The sequence below is a fragment of the Arctopsyche grandis genome, chromosome 10 (assembly GCF_051622035.1).
Source record: "Arctopsyche grandis isolate Sample6627 chromosome 10, ASM5162203v2, whole genome shotgun sequence".
Classification (NCBI taxonomy): Eukaryota; Metazoa; Arthropoda; class Insecta; order Trichoptera; family Hydropsychidae; genus Arctopsyche; species Arctopsyche grandis.
The window spans coordinates 23,447,776-23,462,133 of record NC_135364.1 but is presented as its reverse complement, the minus strand read 5'-3'; the positions used below and the strand labels follow the sequence as shown (position 1 = coordinate 23,462,133).

General features: G+C 33.4%; 3 protein-coding genes across 4 annotated transcripts; 2 read left to right on the top strand and 1 right to left on the bottom strand.

The window, feature by feature from the left end:
• Positions 1-867: 867 nt before the first annotated feature.
• LOC143917800 (uncharacterized) lies at positions 868-7,702 on the top strand. Of its 2 annotated transcripts, XR_013261087.1 has the most exons (11): positions 868-1,130; positions 1,571-1,717; positions 1,799-2,251; positions 2,325-2,449; positions 2,524-2,634; positions 3,741-3,830; positions 3,900-4,076; positions 4,143-4,335; positions 4,409-4,564; positions 4,643-5,339; positions 7,688-7,702. XR_013261087.1 is itself a non-coding variant. In XM_077439390.1 (10 exons), the coding sequence occupies exons 1-10, from the start codon at positions 984-986 to the stop codon at positions 4,760-4,762; spliced, it is 1,719 nt and encodes a 572-aa protein (XP_077295516.1). In that variant the 5' UTR covers positions 868-983; the 3' UTR covers positions 4,763-5,803. The 2 variants fall into 2 exon arrangements, 1 of the variants encoding a protein (XP_077295516.1); XM_077439390.1 differs by lacking the exon at positions 7,688-7,702 and having other exon boundaries at positions 4,643-5,803.
• A 605-nt stretch (positions 7,703-8,307) lies between these two features.
• Positions 8,308-9,605, top strand: spag4 (sperm-associated antigen 4). Its single transcript, XM_077439322.1, has 6 exons — positions 8,308-8,393; positions 8,466-8,628; positions 8,699-8,819; positions 8,900-9,030; positions 9,097-9,264; positions 9,344-9,605. The coding sequence occupies exons 1-6, from the start codon at positions 8,308-8,310 to the stop codon at positions 9,551-9,553; spliced, it is 879 nt and encodes a 292-aa protein (XP_077295448.1). The 3' UTR covers positions 9,554-9,605.
• A 729-nt stretch (positions 9,606-10,334) lies between these two features.
• Positions 10,335-13,554, bottom strand: LOC143918069 (kelch-like protein 7). The gene is made up of 11 exons (XM_077439740.1): positions 13,544-13,554; positions 13,327-13,468; positions 13,109-13,248; positions 12,859-13,034; positions 12,592-12,789; positions 12,361-12,522; positions 12,130-12,285; positions 11,902-12,059; positions 10,930-11,149; positions 10,665-10,845; positions 10,335-10,598 (listed from the first exon to the last, which is right to left on the bottom strand). Exons 2-11 carry the CDS (start codon positions 13,437-13,439, stop codon positions 10,459-10,461), a joined length of 1,644 nt encoding a protein of 547 aa, XP_077295866.1. The 5' UTR covers positions 13,440-13,468; positions 13,544-13,554; the 3' UTR covers positions 10,335-10,458.
• Positions 13,555-14,358: the final 804 nt, after the last annotated feature.

Here is a 14,358-nt window from a genome sequence, read left to right as displayed (position 1 = left end):
TTGTTCAATTGTTAAAATGATTATTGTATGTACGAAGAGGTTGAGCTTCGGAGAAGTGAGCTGGTTGAACTCCAGAGGTTCACTCTGATGTTTGGAGCTGGTGCGTCGCTTTATATACGTTCTGGCTTGAAGCGTGCTGTGTGCAGATGCTATGTCTTCGTTTCCAGGACACGTATTTTATCCGTGTGTTGACCTGTTTTCGAGGCACGTGTTTTCGGGACACGTGTGTTGATCTGTTTTCGGAGCGCGTGTTTTATAGCTATGGGGTCAGCGCCAGGACGTCGTTCGTTTAAGAATGCAGTCGTGTGCCACGTGTAAACGACTTTCAGGACACGTGTTACAGTTTCCTGGTGACATCACTGTTGGGTTTCGTTCGTTTTACGATCAAGCGATGAACTCTTTCTTCTGGAATGATCAAAGGGGACGTTGCCCTTGAGTTATGCATGTTTGTACAGGAACGATTATGATTGGTGTGAAATGTTTGAGATCACTGGTTTTGATTCGTAATAGCACGAGTTGTGCTAGATTCCTACAAGACCATACTCTCGGGGGTTCCTAGAGGTTATTTATCTGGAGCGAGTCGAATTGTGTCTTTGTCCTTATGTGAACTAAGATATTTCAGGGAAATAAAGGAGTGCGATGATGCAATCGTGCAACTGATGTTTTATAGGGGAATAGATGAGAATAACGACTTCGACTCGGGATAGTACAAGCTGTGTTATATTTCTACAAAGGCTTAGCATTGATGAGAAAACCAGATATGTATTATAAAAATAGGCCGAAAATACATAATTTATACGACGTATGAGTAAATATGTATATACAAATTATGGTTTCAAATAATAATCTTAATGCAAACATTTAATTGTAGAGAACATGGTCAAACCAGACTCAGTTGTCAATACTCAGTTCTTAGCTGTCAGTTTTAAACTGTCAGCTGTTTGTGAATGTGATATTATTTTGATGTCAATGTTTGCTCCACGATGAGTGAGGCTTCCGATAAAATCTGTAGACTGATATCTGGTGATAAAAAGACTCCATGCCGACTATGTCATCGTTGTCAGCCTCGTATTACAGACGCTTCTCATAGTCGTCTCCGTGTGATCATCCACACCCTCTTTTCATTCTGGGTTATTTTCTGAGTAATATCTCGCCATTCTAGTGAATTGTGTCCTTAAGAAACTATGCTACCTGATTAATGTATATTGAAGAGATGGTTTTTTTTAAGTATTAAGTTCAAACATGAAATTTCATTAAACACAATATGTACTTGTAACAGAATTCGAATTGAAAATACAACAGTTCAAACTCACAATATTGAATACATTTGTTAGTCATATATGAAGAAATACATTTATAAACAGAATTACTCTTTCCAACAATACTTCTGATTTTAAAAAAGATATATGAGTATACCAAATGTAATTTGATTTATATACATATTATTTTTCATGTGTAATTAGAATTTATAGGATTTAAATACTACTCTGAATAGCAAGGCATTACATTACTATAATAGTTTAGAAAGGTCATATAGTTTATGAAATGTTTTATTAAAAAATGTTCACAGGTTGAATCTGACGACAAATATAAAGTCATCTGTGTTGAATGTTTAAACACTGTATTGACTTTTTATTCTTTCTATAAAAAAGTTCGAAGTATACAAAAAGAATTAGCTGATTCTAATATCGACAAAAATGATACAAATACTGCTGATGTATGTTTTCTCCATACTTATTTTACACATTTACATATTAAATTTATTTAAACTTTCATTGTACTGTTTTTATATGTCTAGGATAGTTCATCTGATGTTGAAATAAAACCATTCAACGAGGTAAAAGTTGAAGTATTAACTATTGACATTGAAAATAACGATGCTGAAGTTGATAGTCAAATTCCATTCGATCGGATTACTCCAAAAGAAGAATGTATGTCTTTAGACGAAATCGATGACTTGCAAAAGCCGACTATTTCAAATAGCGATAATGATCAATGCAACTCTAAAAATTCTTCACCCAATTTGAGTGAAGATAATTACAGACATGATAAACATGTTACGTCAACTACCACACAGGAAAGCGGCTTAGTAAGCAATCCGAATAATCCCGATTGTAAATTCCCGACTGAATTAGTAAGAAATGGAAGATTGTTTCTTAAAGGACCAACTCTAGATAATTATATCAACAAGTTCTACGACTTGGGGTGTGAAATTTGTAAATCCAAAGTGCAATTCACCGAATTGAACGATGTAATTGGAATATAGTGTGTTTAAAATAGATGTGAAGCTTTTTAATATTGCGAATTTTATTTTTGATTTACAGCTATTTAATCATTACAAACTGGAGCACACAACTAGGGGCTACGTTAATTGTTGCGATTCTAAATTGTTTAATAAGAGATCAATCAGTATGCATATGGCACGACATTTACAACCTTCAGCTTTTGAGTAAGAAAATATATTACTTATACATATGTATATGCAAATTTGTATTTTTTATATCATTTTCTATGCATTTTTAGGTGTCACATTTGTAAAATGTCAGTCGCACGCCCGGGAACACTTAAGCAACATATTCAAACTCATTTTCCACATTCAGAAAAATTATTTCAATGTGATCAATGCGATAAAGGGTAAATTTTTATTTGTGTTTTTATTTTAATTAAAAAAAAGTTGATTTTTTTAAACTCATGTACAATTATATCAATCTGCAATAAGATATGGTTGTGGCTATTTGCAGGTACTATATCTGCGACAGGCGCAAAGCCTTCTGCGTATGCGCGTGAACTTATAATCCGATTATAATTTCTTACATTATTTAATGTATGCTAGACTTGTTTAATAAATCGTTCATTATACATGAGGCAAATAAATTTCGCACGTTATTATAATAGATTTATATAATTTTGCTAGTTCGCTACTTGTACTTGTATGTAGTTATTATACGTTGTATATGATAATAATTTTCTAACAATTAATAATATTGTTACGTACGCCGCGGATTAAGCGAATAGAATCCCAGAGACTGTGTAACCGTTCAAGGATTATGTGACTGTTAACGGATTAACTAAGTGCATACCATGCGACCGGTATAAGTGGTTTCAAGGATTAGCGACAGGCTAAGTGCAAGTAAGCTAAACAATGATTGCACTTCTCATACCGTGGGAATACATATCCGAATACGTGACTATACAATAGGTAAACAGATTAGACGTCCTGTGAGATCTACCCTTTATAAGGCGGTACGTAGGCGATATCATGTCATTCTGGACTGAGCACTGCCAGTGCGTGTATCTCCTTAATCATCAATAAATGCTGTGAAACGACTAAGGCCTTTTACTTGGATCCTCCACCCACCCCTACGCAACAATATTAACTAATTTGGATTATATTTTTTACTCTACGTCACTTAACGAGTTCGAACTAAATTTTAAGAGGTATAAAACAAAATTTTAACAGTAAATACGCTGACAGTGAAAGTTCACGCGCATGCGCAGAAGGCTTTGCGCCTGTCGCAGATATAGTATCTGCAAATAGCCAATAATTTGCAGATATAGTACCTGCAAATAGCCACAACCATAAGATATAAGTATGTGGTTGCAAATTTAATTTAAGTTTTCCTTGAATTTGTTATGATGAGTGTCAAAACTATCCAGAACATGGAGCGTTTGAATGACAAATTACACATTGTGTATGAATATATGTACATAAGTATATAAATTTACTAATTGAATTTCAGTTTTGGCAGCCAAGGTATTTTGAAGCGGCACAAGGAGCAGCATAGCGACTCTCCATTGGTGTCTCGATATTGCGAAATTTGTGATAAGTCGTAAGTTTAATCTCTTCGATGTAATATATTTAAAATTAACACTGCATTTATTGAAATGAATTGTTTCAGCTTCAAAAATAGTGCCTCATATAATGTTCACAAATCGATTGAACACAAAAAGGGTTTACAATTTTTATGCTCCGAATGCGGTAAAAAGTTCAAAACAAGCTGCAATTACTTGCAACATTTGGAAACCCACGATCCCAGTGGTAAAAACAGAGTACCGTGTGATCAATGCAATTTTGTGTGAGTCGTGTTTAAATTATATTTTCATTGGTTTTTCATCATTTTTTACTGATTGTATTTATTCAGGAGCAAGAACAAAGCATCGATGCGATATCATATGATGCAACATAATGGCAAACGCTTTAGTTGCGATTTATGCGATTTCACCACTACTAAAAAGTTTAGAGTTAAGCAACACATTGCCATCAAACATACGGACAACAAACCTAATGTTTGTATTGTGTGTGGCAAACGATTTAAGATGAAGAAGTCTTTACGCGTATGTTATTCAATGGATTTTTCGTATGTAATACTGGTTTTTTATTTGTGCTTTAAATAATTTTTGATTGCAGGATCATATGTCACAACATACGGGTGAATATCGAAGTTGTCCATATTGTCCCAAGAAATTTTTATCGCCCGGAAACTTTTATTCGCATAGAAAGAGAATGCACGGTGATTTACTTGAAAAAGAATTGTTGAAAAAGGACTTGGAACGCGTACAATATGTAAATAAGTAATTTGCTTTGGACGTTGATTTGTGAATTGAATTTCAATAGTTTAATTTTTGATTTTATTATATATAGATGGAGAAATGTAAACAAGACCTAACAAAACGCAAAGAAATTGAAACTTCTATTCAAGAACGAACTAGAGAAGAACTTGAAAAATTTAAGGGTGGCCATTCAAATATGAATTCTCAATAAAATCATTTTCAACTTATATAATATATAAAACGGGTTTACCTCGTTCCACCAAATTGAAATTTCTCGAGACTCAAAAAACAGCAAAATTGGCGCATATCTGTGGCCTATGGAAATTCCTATGCATTTTGCCGTAAAATATTGGAGTTTACGACTACTTTTTTATGTACAAAACTTTGCGATAATTGCTCTCGCCGTCGTCGATTGTTTGGCCTTTCTAGATAAATTTCACTGCTACAAAAGAATTCTCTAACTAATTACATTAAAAATGGCAGAATATCGGAACAACTTGAAGAACAGTCTTCTTAAAGAACTGAAGAGCAGCTCCCTGAAAGGAACGAAGACCAGCCACTTGAAAGGACCGAAAAGCAGCCCTGTAGAAAAACTGATGAGCAGCTCTCTGAAAGGAACGAAGACCATTCATTGGAAAGGATCTAAAAGCAGCCCTGTAGAAGAACTGATGAAGATCTCTTTGGTAAAATTAATGAGCAGCATCCTACAACGTCTGAAGAACAGTTTTCTACTCCTGAAAGGACTGAAGAACAGTTTTCTGAAAAAGAAAATGAGGAAGAAAGTAAAGGTGAAAATGATACTGTAATGGCTCCCAATGTTTATCCTATGGATTTAGTATTGTGGCCAGACTACCAATTTAAAATGTAATGAAAATTACCAATTTCAAATGTTTTCTTGATTGTTTGTATAAGTTTGTAAATAGATGTTTGTTTATATAATTGTATAATATATATTTTTTTGTTTGTATAAGTTTGTAAATAGATTTAGATTATTTAATAAGCAATTGTAAATACAAAATAACACAAGTGTTTTTATAATGTACAAACCAACAATTCACAATTGGAAAAAAAAGTCACTTTATGATTAGTGGGGGGGGGGAGGGGGGGCTCTAAATTACTTTGCGCCTGTGGCCTCCGAAACGTTTAATTCGCCACTGGGCAGGGATGTAACGGTTAGTCGCAGTTAGAACTGTGCTCCGCGCGGTTGGTCACTAAGCCTCCCCACGTATCATCTTAATAAACAATATGACTGAAAACGAACGTGTTTCGTCTTCACCTCAACCGCCACATCCCAACCGTGGTCCTGAACAGCGTCATCTGTCAGGATTCTCTACCACATATACATATGTATAAACAAAACACATTTGAAAAAATTTTCACATAGTCAAATAGTTATTTTACGAGATAATCATTAGCTATTAAAAAAATATAGGAATAATTTACTTGTAAACCTTTTTTTTTAATGTTTTAAAGGTGTGTTAATAGCTTAAAATTCTATGAATGATCACAATATATCCTGTATATTAAAGATATTACATATATGCAGGGGCGGTTTGTGACATTAAAAATAGGTGGGGTATGATGAAATATTTTCAATATCCAGTTCCTAAATAGCAACCACGGATTGCAATATGGGAATTGGATATGGAAAATATTGCAAATATCGGTAGTAGATATCGTGTGTGTGGGGTAAACTGACAACTAGTCATACGTGAACCAGTCACAGGATAACCGGTCACTCTAGATCGGTCACACGTGATCACCTGTTACACTAAAACTGATCACGAGAAAACTGGTCACACCCAAAAATTCGACCAATTTTAAATTTTGCAGCCCCTCCCTCCCTAAATTGGTCGTAAATTGACCACCCGTGTACACACATTGCACATTGCACATATCTCCCCTTCAACTAAGTATTTTGACCAATATGATTCAAAATTTAATGCCGGTTTTTCGCAGTAGCTTTCGACAAAAACGTTGTGTACATCAAATGCGTTTGTAAGAAAGCGTAAGATGCAATATTTTGTCACAGCGATATTCGCTCTAAAAATTTTGAATACTTTTAAGCATAAAATAAAATATGGAACTACATAATATATACTAAAATATAAAACATACTACGGGAAATATTACAATCGTTTAACGTTTAAGTTGTGAAGGTAAAATATTGTTACGTATACTAAAATAAGAGGTTAGTAAAGAGCCATCGGATTAAGCCGAGGCGCATACTTGATACTGTGCGACCGTTATAATTGGTTTCGGGGATTATCGGCAAACTAAGTGCTGTCGGCTAAACAATGAATGCGGCGATAGCCGTACTCTGTCGCATTCCCATGGAGTTCTCAGAAGTGACCCATACCGTGGGTCTGAGTGTCGTGGGAATGCATATCCGAGTACGTGACCATAACAATAGGTAAACAAATTAGACGTCGAAGATGTCCTGAGAGAACTATCCCTTATAAGGCGATACTTAGGCGATATCAAGACATTCTGGACTGAGGCCTTTTACTTGGATCCTCCACCCACCCCTACGCAACAATATGATAACTTTTTGACATTTTTAATTAAAAAAAATCTTCGCACAAAAACATGTTTCACTATCGGATACTCCTTAATAATTATTCTGCAAGTGACTTAGAACTAAGAATGAATGAACTAAACGATTTTTAGGCAAAGTAATTTAATACAGTTCTAAATGAAACTTGATAGGTTAATGGTCGGCAAGTTACATTTTTGGATGGGATAATTTCGAAACTTAGCTGAGAGAGCGCGCGTCGCGAAAGACTTCAAGTAAATTAATTCAACTTAAACATCTTATTGTTCAATTGCATTATTTCCTTTGTTTCGATGAACTACATTTGCACCCATATATCTTCATTTTGATGCAAAACTTTTATATCAATATCGTTTTGTTTGAAATATGTACATCCATATCGATATTTTCATATAAATAAAAAGCATATTTCAATACATACATACGAATTTAAGAATATGTAGTTGTAATATAATATTTAGATACTTTCAGAGAAGTACAAGTACATATAGGAAAAATAATTTAATTGTGTATATTCAAATTATATTTACATGAGAAATAAACAAATGAAAAAAAAAATTCAGTTGATTTTCATTTTTTCAGATCAGAAAAAGTGTGAAAAAAGACAAATATTAAAATGACTGAAAATACCCCTTTAAGAAGATCCACTCGGTTAGTATTTACTATTAAATTAAATACACACGATACTTTTATTTCATTATTTTTAATAAAAAATGTTCAACTATAGAAAAAGAACTCAATGCAACAACAGTACAGAATATCAGAGGCTAGCATTTTATAAATTTTATTACTATATAATACAAACATATGTAGCACATATATATATCACATTATTAAATTATTCATTTGCATAAATAATAGTACTTCAAGTCCCAGAACACGAATCTCCCAAGAACCACGGATCTATGGAACTCCGCGTTTATCCGCAGTTCGAAGGGCTGGATCTGCGAGGTAGTTATTAGACAGAAATGAAATTAAAATATATAAGAAAGATTCTATACAATTATCTGATTTTGAAATAAGAAGTGTCTGAAATGTGCTTTTTATTCAATTATAGAAGTAGAACTACTCTCGGAACAAGTCGACGTGTACCGTGTGCGTCAGAATCTATACTTGAAGCAATTGAAAGGTCAATTATTCATTACATTCTATTACTGATGATTATATGTATATATTTATATGGTTTGATTCATTATTATAATATGTATGCACATAATAGAAGCACAAGTTCCAGCAGAAGACGAGTAATACCCCGCTCTCCAACTATTCAACAAATAGAATCTCAAAGGTACTTTTACTTATCAATTTTTGTTTATATTACAAATTTCAGTTTAATAAAACACTTTTGAATGAGTTTCAGAATACAAGAATGTTGCAAATGTTGCAGACATGAAATAAAAAAAAGCAGAAAATATTACATCAAAAGCATATTTTCAAATCCTGTTTTATATTTACTTCTAATATTTGTGTGTTATTCAGTTTATATTCAGAATTATATTCAAACCGAATTGGACTCACACTCAGTAGGTTTGTTTTATAATGGTCTATTTTATATTGAATAATTACTACAAATAAACTTGTTTTATTTCTCAGAAATATTCATCTGCAGACAAAATTGAATTGGTGAGAGCAGTAGAAGCTCCAGTATCAACCAAAGTTGCCATTTTAGATTCGGATAAAATAGACAGATGTGATTACGCATTAGAATCACTTGGTAAATGTACATATGTGTATGTATATGCATATTGTAAATTATGAAATTTTAATTGATTTATTATTGTATATGTAATTCAGGAGGGAAAATATTGTCTATTGGGTCAACTAAATTATATGTACCAAAAGCAAATAATATCATTGGTGAACTATTTTCAAGTATTCTACAATTGGCGTGTAATCCTTCCCAAAGAGCATCTTTGATATTAAAGGTTTTTATTATTATTTTTTGTATATAGAATGTTGTTGGATAAATTTTAAGCTCAAAGTAATTTCAGCCTAGTGTGTTTCCTGGAGAGTGTTGGGCATTTGAAGGTTCAACAGGTACCGCAGTAATACAATTGTACGGACCCATCATTGTTTCCGGAGTGACTTTAGAACATATACCAATTACTATTACTCCGACTGGAGAATTGTCTGCTGCTCCGAAAGAGTTTGCCATATTGGTATAATAATTTCGCCGATCATATATTATATATCAATTAGTTTCACGTGTAAAAGTTTTTACGTGCTTTGTTTATATAGGGACTCATGGATGACAACGATGAAGGTTTTAATTTTGGAAAATTCATATATGACATAAATGACACGCCTCAACAGTATTTTGAAGTGAAGCAAAAGGTTTTATTGCCATTTAATATGGTGCGTTTTGAAGTGCTGTCCAATTGGGGAAATAATAAATTTACATGCGTCTATAGAATAAGCATTCATGGAGATTTAGACTTAAGACAATGAATATTAATATGTATTTGAAATTATATTGATATTAATATGTATTTGAAAAGTTATAATTATGAGTTTAATCGGCGAAACGTGTTAAAAATCGGTCTCCGTGACGAGCTAGAATGTTAAATTACAGAAAACACAAATATCGAAAGGCAAAGATCGAAAATCGAAAGATCAAAAACAAGGGTGCATGGTAAACGGTACATACTCACTTAATTTACGCGAGCAGGATACAACAGGAACAAGAGGAACAGGCTTTTCCTCCCGTATTAATGTGTGCGCGTAGAATACGGGAGGAAAAGCCTGTTCCTCTTGTTCCTGTTGTACCCTGCTCGCGCAAATTAAGTGAGTATATACGTGAGTTTGTACCGTTTACCATGCACCCTTTTTTTATCTTTCGACTTAAGATCTTTCGATTTTCGATCTTTGCCTTCCGATATTTGTGGTTTCTGTAATTTAACATTCTGGCTCATCACGTAGACCCGTTCAAAATATTTGACAACTACTGGTTTGATTATGTGCTAACATTTAAAGAAATATAAAAAAAATATTTATTATCGAAAAATATTGATGGTCAATTTCGAATTAATTTTAGAAAGTCGTGTTATTTAAACAAGAAAAATTATAAGAAAATAAATATAAAATTTCTGGATTGAATTCATTTTTATATAAAATATATGTACATATGTATATTTTTTGACTTTGGCCGCTGTCTCTGATTTTTCAGCTCGTTTAGATAATATTATTTATTTATGTAAATAAACATTAAATATTGACGGAAAAATAAAATAGAAGATGCTGCATATTATGTATTTATTCAAACATTTGGGATACATTAAAAATTCAAATATTACAAAAAGTACATTTAATGATTATTTCATGTTACATTTATTTACAAAAAAAACTGCAGTCGATCAAATAATCGAATCATATGGAATGACATGTGCAACCGCAAATCTTCTCCCTATACTTAGACTTGTTGAAGCTTTCCAAGATTTGTTCGTCTCGTCGTATTCCCAAACATCACTTAAATGACCTTTTCCATCGAATCTACCTGGAAATCAGAACAATAAATTAATTCTACATTTAAATTCGACTTAAGTTGTAAAAAAAAACTCACCCATGTTGAGCAGTTTATTTTGGAAACAGCAGAGACTGATTCCGCGTTCAGGTGTCGGTAGTTTGGTGAATGCAGTCCACACATTTGCATTCGGATCGTAATGCTCCACACTGTCTAAAAAAGCAAGACTTTCCCAAATCATGCCACCAGCGACGTAAAGTTTCCCTTTGAATGCGACGCTCTAAAATGGTGAAATCAAAATGTAGTTAATTTTATTTTGGTATATTATTTGCGATAGTTGTGAATCAAATTAATTGATGTTCACCGAATGATTTTGTCTTCTCTGAATCATCTGAGCGCGGTAAGTCCAAGAATTGGTCTCCGCTGAATACATCTGCACTTTATTCGTGGATACATCGTTTGCATTTTCAATTGTACGCCCGCCTGTTATGTATATTTTATCGACGATGACAGAACCACTCTGATGACTAACTGCCACCAACAATGGAGCGATGATCTCCCAATCCCCATTGTTGCTGCTCCACCTAAGACATACATACATACGGTAATTGGACTATTCGTCACTTTGCCGTGGTCACAAAGACAATTTTTGCCATGAAAATCGCGAATACACAATCTTTGGCACTCAAGTTCTCATTAGTATGATAGTTATCGTTAGTATGATGGACTTTTCGGCTGCCAGATGTTCCGTTATAGAGATTTTAGTGACTTCGTGACGAGTATTTTGTGACCAGTAATCACCGAACATATATACAACCGAACATATACATATATACAAACATATACCAGGAAGGCTTAACAGGTAAACCCCAAATGCGCCTTCCTGGTTCACATATTGATTAATACATGTAAAACTGAACATTATCTGACATCTATGGTCAGATATTACAAACATCGTACGATAAATAACAATGAATAACTTATTCATGTAACAATACTCAATAATCTTCCAAAAAGACAACTATGGAGAAAATCTGGCGAAACCTAAGACATAATAATATTAGCTCTAGGTTTTTCGCAACAGAAAATTGGATAATAATGCCAATTTCACAGGAATCGTTTCAAATCAGAAAAATTGACAAATTCTGATATGAAACGACCGACCTCGTCAAACCAAGGTCTGGCCAGCAATGAGACTCCAGCGGGAAGCGAACTCGTAACCGATAGCACGATAGAATACAGCACTTACCACTAGACCACACTGCTGGTTAATCGAAATCAATAATCGTCAACTTCTCTTTCAATCGATCTGATGAAATGATTGCAATTTAATCACCTTTCCACTGAAGATAAAATGCCACTACCATAACCACCAATGGCGTAGACATCCGTGGATGAATCGCGAGGAAGTTTCACTGCTGAGAAATGAGAACGAGCTTGATTTAACGGATTCAATGGCTGTTTCTGACCGCTTTTTAAATCAATGTATTCCACCTGAAAACACATAAATTAATTATATTCCGATTTCTCTAAGCAGGTACTTCGCAACACCAGAAAACGTTACTGAAATCACTGCTTTATTTGAAGAATTATCTCCGCCGATGATAACGATCCAATGTCCCACGAGGACAGACGCAAAAGAACGTTTATTAATTCCAATATTTTTGGATAGAGTCCAACTGTTCTTTAGTCCGTCAAATATATCGATGGTGTTTGCCACCTGAAAACACGTAATGCAATAAAATTATTAATTTACAATCCAATCAAAATATTATACCTGTGATACAAAACTCACATCTAAATCAAACCCCCCAACCAGTGCCATTTTTTTTCCTTTTGTACGAGGGGTCTCTCTTTGGACGAAAGATTTATCAGTCTTGTTTATAATTTCTTGTCTAATAGTGGTCATACACTGTGCACACGAATTACAGAACGTCATTACTTCATTGACGAGAAACTGAAAATATAACACATTATTCGAATTATTTTTATCACTAAACTGTAACATTCATTTAATTTCAAATACCTCCATGGAGAGTAAGGATAACCTCACGGATCTCATCAGCGGTGCCAATTCTTTTTTACGGTTCGCATCATGATGATTTACCCACAATTTCACAGCTTTGAATACGCTTTCTTCGGAATGCACTAACAAATCATTCGATTTCAAGATTTCGATCGCGTTGGAGACCGGCAGATTGAGAAAATCTTGAGTTTTGCGCAGCTGAAACAGAAGTGGAAATGAAAAATATTTAAGTGACATAATATGTTTTTATATATAATCAACACTCACCGTCTCGAAGTTTTTCAGAGTCAAATCCATTACATGTTTTAATAATTTGGAATCTCCTGTTGATTTCAAAATTTCCAGACAGTTTGAGAGATCGACTGTTTTAAATTGCTTTGGAATTTTCACTTCCAGTCGGTTGGCTAGGTCCATTAATTTTTCGACATGCTTTTCGTCTATACCTAAAATTATATTTCACATTATTACAATTGAAGACCAAAATAATCGATTACTTTTGATGTTTATGAACTCTAACTTATTTCTCCAGTGTAACAATACTTCAGGATTGCTTCGATGACTTCGTCGTAAAAATTAGAAAATTTGTCCTCCACTTGACCTTCGTTTGTCCCAAAGAATTCGCTACACGCCATTAGAACGATCAAGTGCGCGGGGAAGCTGCAATTATGAAAAATGATAATTTAAACTGACGAAACAATTTGGATTATAAATAATTTTGGATTCGAATTAAGATACTTTCGGCCTCGAACAATAAAACCGGTGTCGCATTTCTTATCATTTTGCATGGCCTTATACAAATACTCCACCCGTTTTGCAGCAAAATCGGACCTCGCCTTCACTACGAACATCTTGTTTCTGATTTTCTCTTAGATTTCTCCTGAAAAACAAATTGGAAAATTATATAAAAAGACAATATAACTATAAGTGCTGAGCATTATAAAGGTAGACTTACCAATTGGAAAGAATAGCAGCGAATGATGCGGAGCACTGTCGTTCTGCGGTTTTATCACGATAGATAAGGATATCTCAACCCTTTCGTTGCTTTAAAACTTACATTAATTATTTCTCATAAATGCCATAGTGCCATGGCAGGTGACCAACATACGGGGAATATATAATTGAACTTTAGTTTAGATCAGGGGCTGTGGACTCGGATCAGAATTTACATACTCCGACGTTATGCTAAGATTCAAATTATTATATTATAGTATGATCGACTTTTCTTGCCAACGTATAAAATTATTAAAAATTAAAATAATTGCGATATTTAAAATATAAAAAAAATTAATGGAATTAAATCGCTATATTACCCAATTTATCGAATTATTGGTAGAGAAATAGGTATAAATAAACAGTAAGTACATTTATAGTGGATGGACAAGAATTTCATACACAAATATGTATATAAATTTAAAGAAATATATATTTAAGCGCATCAAAATACGTGCAAGTCAACAATTTTATTTTTAAGGTTATTAAAATAAGGTTAAAATAAACAATGTAACGTTTAGTTATTTTATTTATTTATTTATTCATAATCATTGAGAAGATCGAATTTATTTCTCCCTTTCAATTTTGTAATAAACGTAATTTTTAAATAAACAAAAATATTTCATAGTGATGGCTAAAATGAAGAATTTGAACAAAGATGTTGTGTCTGGATTGGTATTTGGGTTTTGATTTATGAAATTTCAATGATTAAATTGTAAAAGCGATATTCACATATTTTCCAGGAATAAAAACAGTTTTTCGAGTTTTTTGAACCGA

What these genes read in the sequence shown, in the direction of transcription:
- LOC143917800 (XM_077439390.1), top strand. Translation starts at nt 984, where the DNA reads ATGAGTGAGGCTTCCGATAAAATCTGTAGACTGATATCTGGTGATAAA. An exon ending in TGTGATCAATGCGATAAAGG is followed by an intron (nt 2,635 to 3,740) that starts GTAAATTTTTAT and finishes ATTGAATTTCAG; the next exon opens with TTTTGGCAGCCAAGGTATTT. An exon ending in ACTTGGAACGCGTACAATAT is followed by an intron (nt 4,565 to 4,642) that starts GTAAATAAGTAA and finishes TATTATATATAG; the next exon opens with ATGGAGAAATGTAAACAAGA.
- LOC143918069 (XM_077439740.1), bottom strand. Translation starts at nt 13,439, where the DNA reads ATGTTCGTAGTGAAGGCGAGGTCCGATTTTGCTGCAAAACGGGTGGAG. An exon ending in CTCTGAAAAACTTCGAGACG is followed by an intron (nt 12,790 to 12,858) that starts GTGAGTGTTGAT and finishes CTTCTGTTTCAG; the next exon opens with CTGCGCAAAACTCAAGATTT. An exon ending in TTGGGGGGTTTGATTTAGAT is followed by an intron (nt 12,286 to 12,360) that starts GTGAGTTTTGTA and finishes ACGTGTTTTCAG; the next exon opens with GTGGCAAACACCATCGATAT.
- spag4 (XM_077439322.1), top strand. Translation starts at nt 8,308, where the DNA reads ATGTATGCACATAATAGAAGCACAAGTTCCAGCAGAAGACGAGTAATA. An exon ending in CCGAATTGGACTCACACTCA is followed by an intron (nt 8,629 to 8,698) that starts GTAGGTTTGTTT and finishes TTTATTTCTCAG; the next exon opens with AAATATTCATCTGCAGACAA. An exon ending in CGAAAGAGTTTGCCATATTG is followed by an intron (nt 9,265 to 9,343) that starts GTATAATAATTT and finishes TTGTTTATATAG; the next exon opens with GGACTCATGGATGACAACGA.